This window comes from Rhincodon typus, chromosome 6, assembly GCF_021869965.1.
Source record: "Rhincodon typus isolate 14 chromosome 6, sRhiTyp1.1, whole genome shotgun sequence".
In the NCBI taxonomy this organism is placed as follows: domain Eukaryota; kingdom Metazoa; phylum Chordata; class Chondrichthyes; order Orectolobiformes; family Rhincodontidae; genus Rhincodon; species Rhincodon typus.
Window position 1 is genome coordinate 5,848,819 of NC_063337.1, and position 20,041 is coordinate 5,868,859.

The 20,041-nt window shown below is 40.1% G+C and overlaps 1 protein-coding gene across 4 annotated transcripts in view; it reads left to right on the forward strand.

Moving 5' to 3' along the window:
- Positions 1 to 16,382, forward strand: part of emsy (EMSY transcriptional repressor, BRCA2 interacting) — a 66,384-nt gene extending 50,002 nt beyond the window's left edge. Inside the window, exons 15-17 of one of the 4 annotated variants that reach the window (XM_048597972.1) lie at positions 428 to 478; positions 7,351 to 7,512; positions 16,085 to 16,382. In XM_048597972.1, the coding sequence (XP_048453929.1) occupies positions 428 to 478; positions 7,351 to 7,512; positions 16,085 to 16,353 (482 nt within the window). In that variant the 3' untranslated portion in view covers positions 16,354 to 16,382. The remainder of the gene's footprint in view (positions 1 to 427; positions 479 to 7,350; positions 7,513 to 16,084) is intronic. The other 3 variants (XM_048597971.1, XM_048597974.1, XM_048597973.1) reach the window with 3 other exon arrangements.
- Positions 16,383 to 20,041: the final 3,659 nt, after the last annotated feature.

Here is a 20,041-nt window from a genome sequence, read left to right on the forward strand (position 1 = left end):
AGATAAATGCAAGTGACTTCTGTATATATCCCTGCACACCTCCCAGTGGTAGATGACACAATAGAATCAGCTAAGTTTGACTTCTCACTCATCTCAGAATGACTGGAGTTTACAAGGTCGTGTGAAAGGCAGGCATTGTTTTAAGAAGTTAACAGGATGTTTTTGTAACTTAATTAGTGTGCTGCCAGGCTCAACATTTGATCTAGTGGATCAGAGTGCGCTATAGTCTGATATGTGACAAGCTGTCTTTGTTTATGAACCATTTTCAGTATTGATCAGGGCAATTAGTTTTGTAATCATTGAATAAAGTGAAGATTGAGTGCATTATAGATTTGAAATTTGCTTTGTTGAGGTACCATTTTGAAATGCAAAGCTTTGTGGTCTTCCTTAACCCCTGCTTGTTGTTTTGTCTTAATTGTCACACTAGGCAAAAGCAGATCGTACATCGAGATACAGAAAACCCGAAATAATTATTTGAGTAAGTCCAGATATTGTGCCCTCCCTGTTACATTTTAAAACTGACCACTTGTAAGTCTATGTGGGATGTGATTCACAACATTTTGTCTCTTGTATTCTGTATCTGCTTCCTCCTTTTTAGTTTCATCTTTTGATTATAAGGTGTCATCCATTTCAACTCATCATATGGAATTATTTTTAATTGAAAGGACTATTGCAGAATTCCTACTTTGTTTGCCATGTTTTCATACCTCATTTCTGTTCCAATGGAATTGTTTTGTTGAAACTGATGCAGTTCAATGTACTCGTTATGCTGAAAACAGTAACTGTGTGCACGTATGTATATTAAATGTTATTGGCAGGATGAGTTGATACAAATGAGTGCATCTTTTTAAAGAGCAAAGTTTTGATTAACTTAGAATGATGCAGTGAAGGTTTATCCTTCATACTAACCACTGGAGTGAGTAAAGCATTTCAATCAGATCAGTCATAAATACAACCTGTAAGTTGTTAGTGACTTGCTGGCAGTTAGTTGAAATTAATTTTGTATCAGATGCCTATAATAATATGTATTATTCTTCAATGGAGTGCTGGTTTTCAAGAGGATAGACATGTTCTCTCCTTGCTCTTATCCTCTCGGGCACCTAGGTCCCTCTTGGTTATTGTTAGGTTGTAAGAAATTTTTTGCTCACGTGAAGCAATAGCTTAATGGTATTATAGCAAGACTATGCAGAGACCCTGTTAATGTTCTGTGGACCCAAGTTTAAATTTGGTAGATGGCGATATTTGAATTCAATAAAAATCTGGAATTAGGAGTCTAATGGTTTTTTTTTTCCTTTATTCATTCATGAGATGAGGGTGTCGCTGGCTAGACGAGCATTTATTGCCCATTCCTAATTGCCTAGAGGACAGTTGAGAGTCAACCACATTGCTGTGGGTCTGGAGTCACATGTAGGCCAGACCAGGTAAGGATGGCAGTTTCCTTTCCTAAAGGACATTAGTGAACCAAACGGGTTTTTCCGACAATCGGCAATGGATTCATGGTCGTCATAAGATTCTTAATTCCAGACACTTTATTGAATTCAAATTTCAACCATCTGCTGCGGCAGGATTCTAACGAGGGTCCCCAGAATATTAGCTGGGTCTCTGGATTAACGGTCTCGTGACACCACTAGGCCATTGCCTCCCCTAGATATTGTTGTCAATTTTCAGGAAAAACTCATCTGGTTCACTGATGTCTTTTAGGGAAGGAAATCTGTCATCTCTAACTGGTATGGCCTATGTAAGACTCTAGACCTACAGTGAAGTGGTTGACTTTTAACTGCCTTAGGAGCGATTAGGAATAGGCAATAAATGCTGAGATGCCCACGTCCTGTGAATGAATTGATACAACTTTACTACAGAATTTGCAGATATAATAGGTCAATATAATACACTGTCAGCTTGTTTATTCTTGCAAGGTGAATTTGTTTTTGTAACATGTCAGCAATGTGGTAGGTGAGCCTCTAGAGCCAAGTCTTGAACTTCAACCTACGGGGCAGGTTGCCTAATTACATCTGTGGAGTAGAATCCCTTTGTGATTGCTGAGCTGAGTCTTAGCGATGTCTCTTGGATCATTGGTTTTAAATACTTAAGTTTTATCCTTTAGGTTTCTAATTCTTTTGCCATTTTAATTTAGGTGATAGCAATTGGAATAGATGAGCTGAGAGTGCTGAGTAACTTGAGTTTTTATTGGATACTGGTGTATTATTGTTGTGTTAATTAACGTTTACACTTGCAGGCAAGGATAAAAGTTTAATTGCATCTCTTCAAAGGTATTGATACCTTTTATCCACACAAATTGGGACAAGTTTCTGTTCCCTTATTTTAGAAAAATCAGAGCTCTAAGGCGCATCAAAGGATTTTGATGGAGAAAACCATTTTTTTAATCTGATATTTGTGAAGTAAAATATTTAAATTTTTTTCACCATGGTTGTCGTTGTTCTCCTCACAACCATCTTTCCACCACTAGAGCTGCTGCTTCCCAGTTATCTCCACTAATCCTTGGAAGACATTGACACATAATTAAATAGCTGCCCTGTAGCAACTAGTTCCTATGTGCTGGGCCTATACCACGAGTTTTCACATCTGACTTGGGCAGGGGGGTGGAAGTCATAGTCAACCTGAATTTGGCAGATGTGCACTACTCCCATGCAGTCCTGAACATGTTGTTCTTGGTTATGATGTTAATCACGGATCGGTTGGAAGAGTTAACTTTTTTGGGGGGACATGGGGCAGGCAGGTTTCAGTAGGCAATGAAGGAAAGCAATTTAATTATTCTGCAATAACTTCTCTGAATTCATTCTGGGTGTCTGTGTCCGGGTCAGCATTTATTGCCCATCTCTAGTTGCCTTTGAGAAGGTTGTGAGCAGCTGCCTTGAACTGCTACAGTCCATTTGGTATAAGTAGGTCAACAATGCTGTTAGCAAGGGATTTTGAAATAGTAGCACTGAAGGGATGGTAATAAATTTCCAAGCCAGGGTGGTGAGTGGCTTGAATGTCATTATACGTACCTCCTAAGTCTCATACTTATGAGACAGAGTTTGACAGCTCAGTCTCCATTCATGAGACTTGTAGCCTATCTTAATGTTTTAGTGCAGTTTTAAGGGAGCGCTACAGTGCTGGAGGTGTCATCCTTAACAGTAAACCAGGCTTCTGACTTCCTCTCAAATGAATGTGAAAGCTCCATGACACTGTTCAGGGAAAATCAGCCATGTTCTCTCCAGTGTGCTGATGAATATTTATCTCTGTCTACATCACTGAAATAGATTGTTGCTTGTCTCATTGCTGTTTGCTGGCTTCGCTGTGTGAACACTTGCTTCACTTCCCTACAGTATGAAAATAAACTGATTCATTTTGGGTAGTGTAGAAGGTTGTCAAAGGATACAGCGGGATATAGAGCAGTTGCAGATATGGGTGGAAAAACGGTAGATGGAGTTTAATCCAGGTAAGTGTGAGGTGCTGCACTTTAAGAGATCAAATATTAAGGAAAAGTGTAGAGTTAGAGGGTCAGTGTGGACTCAGTTGGCCAAATGGCCAGCTTCCACACTAGGGATTCTGACTCTATGATCAGGCCTGCTGGCTCAGAGGTAGGAATGTCATCATTGTACTACAAGAGTCCCTCAGTTACAGTTACAAACTGAGTTTGAGAGAGTCAATCTTAAAGTTGAGTCCTAATTCGTTACAAGACACATTCCAGGTACTTGCTTTCACAAGTTTTGCAGAACTTGTTAATTGTTTCAAAAGTATCAAAGCTTTAATGCTTAATAAAAACTGTTTTTCAGTCGGCCCATTTCAGGATAATATTTGCAATACTGATTGCCTGGGCACATGTCTTGTTCAATATTATTCTTTCGACTGAAGTTTTCTTTCAGTCTTCCTTTCTTGTGCACCCAACTACGAGGAGTCACTGCCGATTAACCCTTGCTAGTCACTACCTTCATGTGAGCAGAGATATCCTGGACTCATTGGCTTAGCAATGCCTGGTCAGCACAAGATTAATCTGGGTTGGCTAGGTAATGTGAGCCTAATGCTTATTTGGTATCTTTAAAAATAATGGCCATCTTAGTTACATTTCTTCCTACTGTCTTCTGATTTACTCTTTGACATGCTAATCATTTGGGGAGGTCGGCACTTTTATAACCTCTTAGCTTACTGATTTCATAAATCTTAACCAAGACTGTGTGGCACCGATGAATAATTTGTGTATCTGCTTGGAGAATGTAATGTCACCCCCCCAGTAATTAATATCATCCCAATGTTCCCAATGGTACATCTCGGTATTCTCCAAAACATATTTTTTGGATCAAAAAGATTTATGTAACTCCATGGTAATTGTTGATGTCTAAAACCAATTTACAGCTCAAAGTAACTGTACAAACTAAGATGCACTGATGTTGGCATCTGTTTACATTAGCATAAACAACCAGAATTATATCATGATTTAAATGGCTAATATATAAGGAATTAATTCATGTGTTGCACTTCTTTCAGGCAAAAGTAGACAACAAGAAAGATAGCCTAAACATGGTTAACAAAATAAATTAAGGATGGTATTAGATCCAAAGAGGAGTAAAGTGAAGTCGCTCAAAACTGTAGCGAGTCAGAGCATCTGGAACAGTTTAGAATTCAGCAAAAGGCAACCAAGGGGTTGATTTTAAAAGGGAAAATAGTGTACGAGACCAAACTTGCAAGGACCATTGAAAGTGAACTGGAAGAGCTTTTATAGTTATTAAAAAGAGCAAGATTAGTGATGACAGTTGTTCACTTTTACAGCCTGAAATTGTAGAAATGATAATGGGGACCATGGAAATGGCACAGCAACTATTTTTGTTCTGTGTTCACAGAAGAAAGCACATAAAACTTTCTAGAAATGCTCAGGAAGTAAGGATCTTGTGGGAAGGAAGAATTTAAGGAAATTAGTAAATAAAAAATAGTGCTGGAGAAATTATTGGGTCAGGGTTTGATAATCTACATCCCAAGGTGTTAAAGAAGGTGGCTGTGGAAATAGTGGATGCATCTTTCAAAATTCTGTAGGTTCTGGAATATTCCTGGCAGATTGGAAAGGGACCAATGTAACCCCACTAATTTTATAAAAAGGAAGTTGGGAGAAAACCTGGAATTACAGACTGGTTTGCCTAACATCAGTACTAGGGAAAATGCTGGAGTCTGTTATAAAGATGTGATAACAAGAGACTTAAAAATAGCTACTGTATTACATAAAATCACCATGGATTTGTGCAAGGAAATTGATGTTCGCAGTCTGAAGATTTTTGAGGTTTTAATGAGAAGTATAAATGATGATGAATAGTAGATGTGATTTGTTTAGATTTTCAGAAACCTTATTGATAAGGTCCCACATAAGTTAATGTACAAAATCAAAGCAAATAGGATTGGTGGTAATATTCTGGCATGGATTGAGAATTGGTTAGCAGATAGAAAACGGAGTCAGAATAAACTTTCCAAGTTTGGGGACAACACAAAACTGCAAGGGAGTGAAAATCATGAGGAGGATGTAAAGAGCCTTCAGGATAATTCAGACAAGTTATGAGTAGGCAAATATGTGATGAATGCAATGTAACATGGATAAGTAAAGGTTTTGCTTCAGAATGAGACAGGTTTATGAACAAAGGGACCAGAGTTCCCTTGTACGCTGGTCTTTGAAGGCAAATATTGCAGGTGTAGCAGGCAGTTAGGAAGCCAAATGTTATGTTTGCCTTTATTGCAAGAAGGTTTGAGAACTGGAAGAAGGAAGTCTTACTGCAGTTATAGAGGGTATTGGTGAGATCACACCTGGAGCATTAAGTGTAATTTTGGTCTCCTTATCTAAGGTGGTCCGGACAAGGGGTTATAGTTTTGAACTGCCATGAGGAGAAGTTACTTCAGTCAGTGGTGAACCTGTGAACAACAGGCTATGGGGATGAGCTTACTGAATATATTTAAGAAAGAAATAGATTTTTGAAAGCTAAAGGTGACAAGGTGTATGGAGAGAGAGCAAGAGTATGGTGTTTTGAAAATGGTGATTGGGTATGTTGGGCCTATTTTCTATTTATCTGTGCTTAGAAAGGATTATATATTTTCTAATCAACCTGGTTAGAGATATTGTTATAAGTGTTGAGCAGGTAAGACTTGAACCCAGGCTTCCTGGCCTAGAGGTAGGAACTCTACCATTGCTTCGCAAGAGCCCCTGCTGTGAAAGCATTAGGTTACAAGGATAGGTTGCTTAAAACTGCCTTTTATTCTCCAAAATTTTGAAGTTTAAGGGGTGAAAGTTAGCAGCTGTCCATCACATTCATATAAGAATGATTTTTAAAAGTCCATTTCTGACAATTACAGTAATATTTTAGAAGAGTGGGCATTGAGAAGTAATGGTAAATTCAGAAAATGATGGTTTAGTCTTAAAGCTAGAACTAAGCCATTGTGATTGAAATTAGGAAGCTGATCAAGTTAGAGAAATAGAGATTTGTTGATTAAAGACCAGCCATAAACTGATAGAAGTAGTTGTGAAACAGGCTTAGGAACTTAATGGCCTAATGCAGTACCTATGCATCAGTCCATTGTTTTCCCTAAGAAGTACATCATTTTTCCCCTCTTTATCTTAAATGTGTTAATTCATTCTAAAGGACCTTGATTTTCAACAGCATTTATTTCCTCTGAGAATCAAAACAGTGAGATTTAATGGGATGTTTGATCAAAGGGATAATTAAATTATTGTACTCAAATAAAAGATCTTGAACAGGAACCTGATGGACTCTTGTGGTGCATGGTAGTGTCCCTACTACTGGACCAGGAAGCCTGGGTCAAGTCCCACCTGCTCCAGAGGTGTGTTATTACATGCCTAAATAGAAGGTTGATTGAGAAAATTTGTAATCCAATTGTACAGAACCCTATAATTTAAAAATTGAACAGAAACCTGGCTGACTTGCTCCTGAATGCTGACGCAAGTACTGCAGCTGAGATCAGTGAACTCAGCACAAGCTTGGAATAGTCTGCACAGTTTACTTACCTACTATTGCTATCAATTGAGCAGTCAGGAGAACTGACTATACGTAGATGTATCTGTGCGTACGCATGTGCGTCCGCACACTTGCATGAATATATGTTGGGGGGCGTGTGCATGTGCATCTATGTGAGGGTGAGCGTGTTTTCGTATCTATGCAAATGGAGCATGTATGTGGGTGTGCACGCAGAAGCATGTTTAGATGTTTATAGCTGTATATGTGAAGAGAATAACGAAAGCTGTCATTGTACCAGTTACAACATAATATTCTAAACATGTCGGCTTCCTGTTTCGCAAAGTAGAAGTTCAGATTTGAGGGTTCTGCAACTTTAATAAAATTGTGTTTTTAATTGCAGACTCTCAGCAAGTGGTCCATGTTATTTCATCAAGGAGCCAGGACTGGGCCGAACACGAAGTTGCCATGGACACCAGCCCCACAATTATCTACCAGGATGTTTCTGGAGAACCCCAATCAGCGACCTCCACCATTAAAGCACTGCTGGAACTCCAGCAGACAGGTGTGCATCTTTTTTAACTGCTGGCTTAAATTTCTTACAATGTGGGAAGAAGTATTGTGGTGGAAAAGTGGACAAATGCTTTCATTCTAAAAAATGGACAGGTTTAAGGAAATTGAATTTCCCTTCAGCCATCCAAATTTTTACTTTGTGTACAGGGAGATTGAAGCAAACATTAGCAAACAACATTTTATATTTCTGTATCGCTTTTAATAAAACACTGCAAGACCCTTCATTATCTAGCATGACACTGAACCATCTAAAGGAGATGTGAGGTCAGATAACCGAAATGTTTGATGTGAAGTAGTAGGTTTTAAGGGAGAGCGAGGCACAGAGATGGAAAAAGAGGATTCCAGAGCTTAGGGTTTGAGGCAGCCACCAGTAGTAGAACAGTTAAAATCAGGGATGCAGACGAGTTTGAATTAGAGGAGTGCAGATATAGAACCATAGAACCCCTACAGTGTGGAAACAGGCCCTTTGGCCCAACAAGTCCACACTGAACCTCAGATCATCCCACCCAGACACATCTCGCATAACCCACCTAATCTACACATCCCTGAACACTACAGGCAATTTAGCATGGCCAATCCACCTAACCTGCACATCTTTGGACTGTGGGAAGAAACCGGAGCACCCAGAGGAAACTCACGCAGACACGGGCAGAATGTGCAAACTCCACACAGACAGTCTCCCGAGGCTGGGATCGAACCCGGGTGTCTGGCGCTGTGAGGCAGCAGTACTAACCGCTGAGCCACCGTGTGAAGGGTGTGGGGTTGCAAGAATTTAGAGTTAGAAAGACATAATGCTATGTTAGTATTTGACAACAAGGATGAGAATTTTAAAATTACTATGTTACTTCCCAGGAGCCAACGTAGATCAGTGAGCACAGATTGGAACAAAATATGTTTCAAGTTAAGGCACGGGCAGTGCATTTTTGGATGGCCTTCAAGGTTACAGAGAGTAGAACATGGGACTCCAGCCAAGAGTGTGACAAAATAATCAAGTCTAAATGTAACTAAGGCATGAATGATGGTTTCAGCAACAGAAGAGCTGAGACAGAGGCTGGCTCAAGCAATTTTATGGAGGTGAAAATGTCAGAGATGGCGCAAATACAAAATTTGAAGCTTACCTTGTGAAATGCGGCTGAGAAATAGGAAGGAGCCAAGGATGGATCCTTCGTGGGACACCTGAGGCAGTGGTATGTGGCCAGGAACAGAAGCAAATGATTCTCTGGTGTCTCTTAAAAAGATGAGATTGGGACTAGTTGAGTGCAACCCACCAGCTGGATGGCGGTGGAGAGGAGGTGGAGGAGGATAGTGTGATCAGTATGCAAAGGCTGCAGACAGATTGAGAATGACAGGGAAGGAAAGTCTACCTTTGCCACAGTCGCACAGAACATCACCTGTGACCTTAAGAGCAGTTTCAGTACTGTGGTGGGACGTCTAATTGGTTGGCCTCGATCTTGGTAACAAAGAAGCCCTTTGCACATGCCTTTTTGAAGGTGAGAGTGGATGGGAGAGAAGAACATAGTCAGTGGTCCAGCCAGACCAGACGATGCCTAACCCACTTGTCCACTATATCCTTTTGAAGTGTGCATTCCTCGGCCTTAAAGGATCAGAAATGCGGGGTCATACTTGGGGATCAGCCTTAATGAGAGAAATCAGTGCTTTAGTTTGTGGCTAGGAAGGAAAGGCGAGATTAAGCAAAGCAGAGTCTGCAGAAATATTGTGGTGATGGAGGATTTAAGGCTAGAGAGTTGAGATTTTGAAGGTACCCCAGCTGGTCAACTGGGGAATTGTTTCTTTTCAGGCAGGAATACAGAAGGATGTTTTGAGGCACAGAATGCAGATGTAAGTGGGGAGCAATGGAAGGAACTTATCAGAGATGACGTATCTATACAGTTGGACTAGCAAGTCCATGTAGGATGGCCAGATGACAAGAATGAAAGTGAATATGGTACATTTACACTAAAGCAAGGTTTAGGGAGGGTAAGAGGGCAGTGACCTCACGGGAGAGCAAACATGATAAGTTGGGATGGAAGTTAAAATCATTTGATAATGAGACGTTACTGACTCCAGGAGTAAAACTGTGAAGCTATCTCCATTGATTTAAACAAAAATTGTATTTTTATCATACTTGGGACAGTGATAGAGATGGATAATTTTGAAATGGTATTGTTATGGAATTCTTTGAGGAGGAAACATGCACTGTCAGAGGTACAGTTGATGTAATATATTTGGATTTCAAAAGGTGTCTAAGTAACACATACAAGGTTACTTAAAAGAATTAGAATTAGCTTTATTGTCATGTACTCAAATGAGTACAGTGAAAAGTTTAGAAGTCATGACTTATGGCACCAACTAAGGGACACAGGTTCTGAGGAAGGGTCACCGGACCCGAAATGTTAACTCTGATTTTTTCCTTCACAGATGCTGCCAGACCTGCTGAGCTTTTCCAGCAACTTCTGTTCTGATTTACAGCATCCTTAGTTCTTTTGGTTGTTATAAGGTACGAAGGTACCTGGCTACAGATTCTTAAGTACAAATTCTTAGGGGAAAATATCTAGAAAAATAAAGAAATCAAAAGTTCAGAATACCAGTCCTTCCAACCCAGTCCATGCTGGCACTTGGCTTCTAATCTGCGCCGGGTCTTGACTCCAGACCATGTAGGCCTTCGCCTCGAGGCCAGGAGACTGCCCTGGAATCATCTCAAGCCTGGAAGTGTCCGTTGAGCCCATGCCAGGCCGCCAAGAGACAGCCACGCTGCTCCTGCGCTCAGGTCAAGAGTTCAGGATATTGCTGAGAAGGAAAGAAGAGGGATAAAAAAAAGGGGGAAATAAAGAAGAGAAAAAATAAACAGACGCAGCAGATGAGCTCTAGCTGAGGAATCCTACTTTACCACCATCTTGGAATAAACTAAGAGCCAATGGTGTTAACGATGGTCTATTTGAATCGATTAAGAATTGGCTAACCAGTAGGAGGCACAGTTGGATTAAAGTGAATTTTTTCAATCTATGCTAATTATTTGGATGGGGGAAGTGAAGGTGCTATTGCCAAGTTTGCAGATGGCACAAAAACTTGTTGAGAATTCAAAAAACAAAAATGACACAGAATCTACAGAGGGATATGGACAGGTTAAGTGAGTAGTCAAAAACATTAACATTTGGAATGTCATGTGGGAAAGTATGAGGTTATGCACTTTTGCAGGTAGACTAGAAGACCTGAATGTTATTTAAATGGAGAAAGCTGCAGCACAGAGGGATTTGGGATCCTTGTCCATAAATCACAAAAAGAACTGGCATCCAAGTTCAACGAGCAAGAGAGAAGACGTATGGAATGTTGGCCTTTATTTCAAAGGGAGAGGAGTATAAAATTATTGCCTAGTCTTACTAAACCTTTACAAGGCACTAGTTAGATCATAGCTGGAATGCTGTGACTAGTTTTGGGCCCCTTATCTAAGGTAACATGTACTGGCATTGGAGGCAGTCCAAAGAAGGTTCACTATATTGATTCTGGATATGGAGGGACTGTGAGGAGAGATAAGTCGAGTTGTACTCATTTGAAGAATGACGGGAGACCTTACTGAAACATTAAAGATTTAGAAGGGACTTGACTGGGTAAATGGGAAGAGGTTGTTTCCTCTTGTGGGCGAGACTGACCAAAGAGTGCAATCTCAGAGTAAGTGGTCATCCACTAAAGGGGAATATTTCTTAGAGGGTAGTGAATGTGTCGAGGCTCCTAAGCCTTATGATAGGAGAGGTAGAACAAAATAAAATGAGAAAATGCAAGAGGAATGAGGCATTAGACCAAGTGTGATCAAACAACTTTCATTAGCTAAAGTTCCATTAACTTGTCCTGAATCTTGGGCTGTTATGTCCCGGGTTACTGAAATTCCAGAGTTCCGAGGTTACAATAATTACCCCACCAATTCCCAACCAGTTCAACTGACCATGTGACCAAACAGCCTGCATTTGTCATTTGAAAAAACAATGCCTCTGCCTTAAAGTGCTGGAGGTGTGTCGCTCTAAGCTTATTTTTAACTTGTTTATGTGGGCATCACTGGCTAGGTCAGCATTTGTTGCCCACCCCTAATTGCCCAGAGAGCAGTTAAGAGTCAACCATGCTCCTGTGGGTCTAGAATCATAGGTAAGCCAGACCAGATAAGGACAGCAGAGTCTCTTTCCAAAGGGGCATTTATGAACCAGATGGCTTTGTACAACAATTGACATAGGTTACATGGACAGCAGTAGGCCAACTCTATTCCAAATCTTTGGTGAATTAAAATTTTACCAGCTGCTTTTGTAGGACTTAAACCTATGTCCCCTGATCAATGGCCTGAGGTTCTGGATTGCTAGTGCAGTGACATTAGCACTCTGTCACCACCTTCCTTCTCTGACCATGAAAGAAGTTACTGTACGGAATTTAATTCATTACTATCCAGGCTGTGGCACTTCAATGAATTGTGTTTGCTAGACTTTTCTTATTCAGGGGATCAGGGCCTCACTGCCTGTGTCAGCATTCATTGCCCATTCCTATTGCTCTTGAGAAGGTGGTAGTGAAGTGCCTTCTTGAACCACTGCAGCCCATTTGCTGTAGGTACTCTGAGAATGTCTTTAGGGAGGAAGTTCCAGGATTTTAACCCAACAACAGTGAAGGAATGGCGATTATATTTCCAATCAGGATGGTGAGTAGCTTGGAGAGGAACTTGCAAGTGGTGATTGTTTCCATGTATCTGTTGCTGTTGTCTTTCTAGATGGTAGAAGTTGTGTGTTTGGAATGCACTGTCTAAGGAACTTTGTTGAATTTCTGCACCTCATCTTGTCAATGGTGCTACTACTCTATGATGGAAGGAGTCAATGTTTGCAAATTTGATGTCAGTCATAGGCTGCTTTATGCAGAATGGTGGCGATCCCAGGCGATAAATTACTTGCTGCAGGATTTCTATCCTCTGGTCTGCTCTTGTACAACAGTATTTATGTGATTACAAACACAATGCTGGAAACTCTCAGCAGGTCTGACAGCATCTTTGGAGAGGGAAACAGTTAGTGTTTTGAGTCAGATGTAACTCTTCAAAAGTCCTGGTTCTTGTGGTCTTCTTGTGGTTAGTCCAGTTCAATTTCTGGTCAATGATAACCACCGAAGATGTTGCCTCTCAGGAGGCAAATAGTGATTGTAATGCCATTGAAAGTCAAGAAACAATGGTTGGAATTGCTTTTGTTGGAAATGGTTATTGCTTGGCACTTGTGTGGTGTGAATGTTACTTGCCATTTGTTAGCCCATGCCTTTCATATCGTCTGGGACTTAGTGCTTCAGTATCTGAGGAGTTGCGAATGACACTGAGTGTTGTGCAATCATCAGTGAGCATTCCCACTTCTCACTTCAAGAAAGGCCATTGATGAAGCAGCTGAAGACGATCTGGTATCGAATACTACCCCAAGGATCTCCTGTAGTGATGTCCTGGAGCTGAGATGACTGACTTCCAGCAGCTATAACCATTTTCCTTGTGCTAGGTGTTTTTCAAACCAGTGGAGAATTTTCACCAATTCCCCTTGAGTCTAGGTTTGTTAGGGCTCTTTGGTACCACACTCTATCCAATATGGCCTGATGTCAAGGGCTGTCACTCTCATCTCACCTCTGGAATTCAACTCTTTTTTTTGATTGTCCGTGTGTCTGTGCCTTTCCTCCCTCATTCCTTTAACTCTAGCTTATTGCTTTGCAGGAACCTAGCAGGTTGACAATATGTTCTAAGACTCCCACCCATTCCATGCTGATTATGGTGTGAAATAGCTGTAGGTAAATTTGGTTGCTTACCAATTTTTGCGTTGTTTGCCCTGGTGTACAGAATAAAGAAAGAACAAAGATCAGTACAGCAGGAACAGGCCCTTTGGCTCACCAAGCTGGCACCAACACGACACCTTTCTGAACTAAAAACCTTTAGCTTCAATGCAGTTCATATCCCTCTCTTCCTTGCCTATTCATGCAACTATCAAGATGCCTCAAATATTGCTGTTGCATCTGGTTCTACATCTCTTCTGGTAGCACATTCCAGGTTCTTAGCACCCTCTGTTGTTTAAAAAATAAACTTGTTTCTCACATCTCCTTTAAACCTGTTTTCCCCAGTAACTGATATGCTATCCATTCTATCCATGCCTGTCATCAATTTATAAATTTCTATTTAGTTGTTCCCCAGCCTGTGATGTTCAAGTGAAAACAAACCATGTGTTCAATCTCTCCTCATAGCTAATACCCTCCAAACCAGGCAATGACCTGGTAAACCATTTCTGTATCCTCTCCAAAGCCTCCACAACCTTCTGGTAGTGTGGCGACCAGAACTGTACACAATATTCCAAATGTGGCCTAACTGAAGTTCTATACAGCTGTAATTTGCCAATTTTTATACTCTGTGCCTCAAGCAATCAAGGCAAGCATGCCGTATGCTGCCTTGACCACCTTATTTATCCACTTGTGTTGCCACTTTCAGGGAACTGTGGACCTGAACGCTTAGATCCTTCTGTAATTCTCCTAAGGGTTCTGTCATTTACTATGTACTTCCCTCCTGCATTAGAACTTCCAAAATGTTTCACCTCATGTTTGTCTGAATTAAATTCAATCTGCTGTTTCTCTGCCCAAATCTCCAGCCTGTTTGTATCCTGTTGTAACCTCTGGCAATACTCTTCATTATCTGCAGCTCCCCAATCTTTGTCATCCACAAACTTATTTATCAGACCAGTTTTACATTCGTCTCCAAATCATTTCATATAATGCAAACAACAAGGGTCCCTGCAGAACCTCCAGTCAGAAAAGCACCCTTCCACCGCTACTCTTGTCTTCTATGATCAAGCTAGCTCTGTATCCATCTTAGTAGGATCGCTGGAAATCTCACATGACTCACCTTCTGTAGAGCCTGCCATGTGAGGTCTTGCTAAAGTCCATGTAGACAACATCCACTACCTTGCTCTCATCATTCGTCTTTGTCACTTCCTCAAAAGAAAATTCAATCAAGATTGAGAAATTACTTCCCCTGCACAAAGCCATGGTGCCTAGTGCTAATAAGTCCATATTTTTCTAAATGTGAGTAAATCCTGACCGTAAGAACCTTCTCCAAGAATTTTCCTACCACTGAAGTAAGGCTCACCAGCCTGTAATTTTTTGGATTATCCCTGTTGCCTTTTTAAACAAATGAACAACTTTAGCAATTCTCCATTCCTCTGGGACCTCTCCTGTGACTAAAGAAGATAAAGATTTCGTACAAGGCCCCAGCAATTTCTTGCTTCCCTCCCTCCAGTATTCTGGGATAGATTCCATCAGGTCTTGGGAACTTGCCTACCTTTAATGCTTTTCAAAACAACCAAAACCACCTATCAGTGGTTGTACGTTAAGAACAGAGTTAAAAGAGCTGATAACTTTTTTTTTTATTGTCTGAAAGGAATTATAAAAGATGGTGCTTCATTACTGTTAGTTTAGGTAGCTATAACTGAATACTGATTGCCAAAAAGCATTCTATTACAGTTACTTATATCACTTTATTTGGTGAAGGAATTGTTTATACTATGAAGCGAAAGAGGACGCGATTTTAGAAAAATGTAATAGCTTCTGTTCAGTTTCAGTTCAGTAGCCTGCTCTTCATTGCAGTGATTATAGGCGTGACTGGTGACAAGTTTGTTGAAGCATCTCAATTATGTTTTTAGTACGGGTCATTAGTCCACCATGTATGCACCAGTTCTTGCTGCAGCAATTCAAAACTAATCTTGCTGCCATTCTCACTTTATTTTCATAGCCTGGCTTTTTTGTTTGTGAAATATTTACTTGCTTTTTTCCAAAGATAGTGGTTTCTGCCTCAATGATATCTTGTAACCAAGCAATTAGTGCTCTTTTAGAACTCTGTGCAAAGCAATTTCTCCTGTGCCTCTCATTTTGGGGATGAGTTAAATTGATGGTCCCTTGTCGCTAACTTACCAAGTAGAGAGGTGAATTTCTTCGCAGTCGCAATACTAAAAGCCTTCAAAATTGAAAGTCTTTATAATATCTTCTCTTGCCTTTTTTTGCTCCAGTGAGCTTTGTCCCAGTATTTCAAGGCTATCCTTATTAATTATAGTTTCCCATTGCTAGTGTAGCCATGACTAGTCTCTGCCCTGCAATCTCTATGGTTTTAATTTCCTTGGCATAGGCGGGTGCATTAAAGATCATACGGTACCAGCTATTACTCGCCTATTACTTTATTCAAACTTACTTTTGTATATTTACATTTTTACTGTATCCCCATGACTTGATGTATTGTATTTTCATTAGAAGATGTTTAACCAAACCCATGTATTTGACTTTCACATGATAGTGAATGGATAGTGATCTGTACTGGCTTTTGGTCTGCACTGACTCAACTGATTTCATTTGATGTGAGAAAATCAGTCAGCGTTCCCGCTAGAGAGTAGAATCCAGTAATTCCTGCTGAAAAGTTTATGCTTGCAGGTATTGATCCAGTGTAGACAAGTTTTGAGCAGTGTGTTTGAATCAATTTTGGTGAGCCATTTGGTCTAAGGAAAATGATTTGGACATTTCTTTGTTTGCATTTGGTGTAGGTAAAGAAAAGTTGGAGTCTAAATCTCGGCAGCCTACTATTGACCTCAGTCAGATGGCAGTCCCGATCCAGATGACACAGGAAAAGAGATTATCACCAGAAAGCCCAGCCATCACTGCTCTTGACTCAGAGCTAGCTTCCGAGTACTTCAACTCTGGTAAGTGCCCCCTGCTTGAGGTTAAAAGAGAAGTTTCTAAAAATCAAGATACGTGTAGGTGCGTGGTAAATAAATATCAGTTATTTTTCAGACTTGTAATAAAGGAATTGTAGTGTAAATAGCTTTCTTTTTTAGTCACTTTTTTTTAACTTTGTGCCAGAATTCACTGAGCCTGAGAGACCTGCTAATGATTATCGCTAAGCTATTAATCCAGAGACCCTTGTAATGTTCTGGGGACCAGATTTCAAATTTGAATTCATTAACAAAAAAGGCCTGGAATTAAGAGTCTAATGATGATCATGAAACTTGTCAATTGTTAGAAAATCTCACTTGACTCACTAATGTCCTTTTAGGGAAGGAAATCTGAAATCCTCACTTGGTCTGGCGCACGTGTGATTCCAGATCTACAATAATGTGGTTGACTCTTAACTGCCCTCCTAGTAATTTCAGATGAGCAATAAATGCTGATCTAGCCAGTGATGCCCACAATCTGTTATGAATTTTAAAAAATTTGAAAGCAATCCAGTACCAGTTTATATTGGAGTAGTTGCAAAGTTGATGGCAAAGACACTTGTATTTGTTCTTCATCAGTTTTAGGCCATTTATACTATATTTTAAGTTCATTTGATGAACTTTCTACAATTATTCTCAGCTGTTGATGTTTAGTAGAGAGAAAGAAAGAGGGATAGTCAGAGATTCTCTCTACTGAGTGGTATCAATTGATATTTTCTTACAACAAAATGACATTTGCTGAAAAATGTAGTGTTCACCTGTGAAGGCTTAAATCGTCAGAGCAGCAAACACTAGCTGTTTAAATTCATCAGTGACAAATGTCTACCTGAATGAAGTGCTGCAAGGTGAATGTTAACCTTGTCATAATACAAGGCATACTATTGCTTTCAGGAGAAAAAAAACAGTGGAGTAAGAACAAATGGAGAAAAATATTTCCAAACACAGCATATTTGTATTTATTGAAGAGTGAATTCAATTTCATTTTGACACAGTGATCCATGTTGCTACCAGCTTGCCTCCCTTGTGTGTTTTGTAGTATTGCAATACTGAATTCTCAGATTTTGATATTTTTGTTGCAAGTAGTAAGTTGTTTTAATACTTTAACCCTTTATGAACTAGAGTACTCACAGCTATTCAAGGTGATGGTTTCTTCAAGAATATCTTAAAAAGACATTGAATGTTTTTAATGATAAATACATTTTTATACGGCTGGTTTATTGTCCGTTTCTAATAGCTTTTGACCCGAATGGCTTGTAAGCACCAGTTTTGTAGGCATTTAAGAGTGAACCATATTGCTATGAATCTGGAATCACATGTAGACCGGACCAGGCAAGGACAGCAGATTTCTTTCCTTGAAGGACACTGGTGACCTAGGTGGGTTTTTTAAATAATTCGGTGATGATGTGTGGACATTGCTGACTGGTCTCATCATTTATTGCTCATCCCTATTCAAACCCTTGAGAAATTACTTGTGAACTGCCGCCTTTAAACTGCTGAAGTCCATTTGGTTTAGGTAGATCCACAATGTCGTTAGTGAGGGAGTTCCAGAGCTTTGACTCAGTGACACTGAAGGAGCGATGATGTATTTCGAAATCACGATGGTGAGTGTCTTAGAGAGGGATCTCTGCAGATGGTATTCCCACATATCTGCTGCCCTTGTCCTCCTTTGTGGTAGTGGTTGTGGGTCTATAAGGAGCCTTGGTGAATTTTCTGCATTGCATCTTGGAGGTGATGTATCTACTACTGCAACTGAGCATGGTGGAGGGAGTGGATATTTTCGATATGGTAACAATCAAGCGGCTACTTTGTCCTGGATGGTGTCAAGCTTCTTGAATGCTGTTGATGCTCCGCTCACCTAGACGAGTGGAGAGTGTTCCATCACACTCCTCACTTGTGCCTTGCAGATGGTGGACGGGCTCTGGGGAGTTAGGAGGTGAGTCACTTGGTGCAGGATTCCTAGCATCTGACCTGATCTTGTAGACCTAGTATTTACATGTTAAATCCAGTTAAATTTCTGTTCCAGTTTATGTAAAATGAGCATGATTACATGGTTACCGTTATGCTAGCTTTTAAATCCAGAATTTCATTGAATTTCAAATTTTGCATCAACTGTGAGATTCAAAGTTATTCCCAGACCATTAGACTGGAATTCTGGATTACTCGTCCAGTGACATTATCACTATGCGACTTCTTCATCTAAATACAATGGTTGTTTTCCCTCCCACAGTCCTGAGGGAGGGTCACTGGACCTGAAATGTTAACTCTGATTTCTCTTCACAGATGCTGCCAGAACTGCTGAGCTTTTTCGGCAATTTCTTTTTTTGTTTCTGATTTCCAGTATCTGCAGTTCTTTTGGCTTTCCCCCCCAGTAGTTTTTGCAATAGTTTTTAGCAGCAACTGTATATGCAACAAATATTCTACATTTGGATAAGGTTGGAAAGTGCACGCACTGGCTAGCTAGAAGCAGGTTGATTCTAATTAAGAAGGAAAGTAAATTAACTCCAGTGTCTTTATCCTTCTACTTCCAAACAATCTTTATTTCTCTCTTATTACTTGCTGCGTTTGGTCCTTATTGGATAATTTCCTTTGGGAAAACAGTCTTTGGTGAGTGAAATCAGACAAATTGTACAATGTTCTTTTTTGAAAATCCCATCAGACTAAGTTGGAATATATATTTATAATGTAATGTATGGGGCATCATAAGATGTATGAATGTCAAACAAGAATACTGGGAAACAAATGGTAAAGGTAAGTGATAAACTGTCAGATACAGGGAGGCAGACGCTACAATAGGGCTAGTATGTGAAATGTAAGTAGGCAGTGAATGATAGACATTGATTCGATGAGCCTGAATGAAAGTGGGGAAAGAGATAATAACATGAAGAATAATCAAAGTCTTAAGTTCATGCATCTCAGCAAATTGTCTGCAAATTCAGAATATGATTTTTGCAGTCAGTTTTTCTAAAGCCACCAGGTGGCAGATTTTGGTAGTTTTAGACATAGCTCTCAAATTGCTGACGTAAGAAAATCCAGCTTGCATGTGGCTGTGTCTTTGCAGGGGCCACTGGAAAGTGCTTCTGCAGCTAGTGTAGATAACTTAATGAGGCTCGGTCATTATGTAATTGCTTTACATAATATGTATTGACTGGAATCTTTGGCCTTTACTTCAAAGGGATTGGAGTATAAAGGTAGGGAGATATATAAAACTAAGCAATAGTCAGAGCACAGCTGGACTATGTCAAGAAAGATGTACTGACACTGGAGGCGGTCCAGAGAAGGTTCACTAGGCTGATACCAGTATGGCGTGACTGACTTATGAGGAGAGGGTGAGTCAGTTTGGCCTGTACTCTTCGGAATATCAAAAAAAGATAGGTGGTCATGTTAAAACATACAAGATTCTTAGGGGACTTGACAAGTTAAATGTGGAAAAGTTGTTTCCTTTTGTGGCAAAGTCTAGAATCCGTGGGCGTAATCTTGGGAGAAGGTCTTACAAATTTATATGCAGATGGGGAGGGTGTTGTGAATCTGTGGAATTTTTTTTTAACCGCAGAGGACTGTTGAGGCTGGTTCATTAACTGTGACACCCTTGAATGTACATAATTAGTAAAGGAATCAAGGAATATGGGGAAAAGGCAAGAAAGTGGATTTGAGGGGAAAATCAGGTCACTTATGAATAGCAGAACAGACTAGATGGACTGAATAAACTAGTTGTGCTCCTCCATCTTACGGTCTTTATCTTTATAAAAAGGAAAATTCTCAATCTGCAGTGATCTTAATTTGTATGCTTTG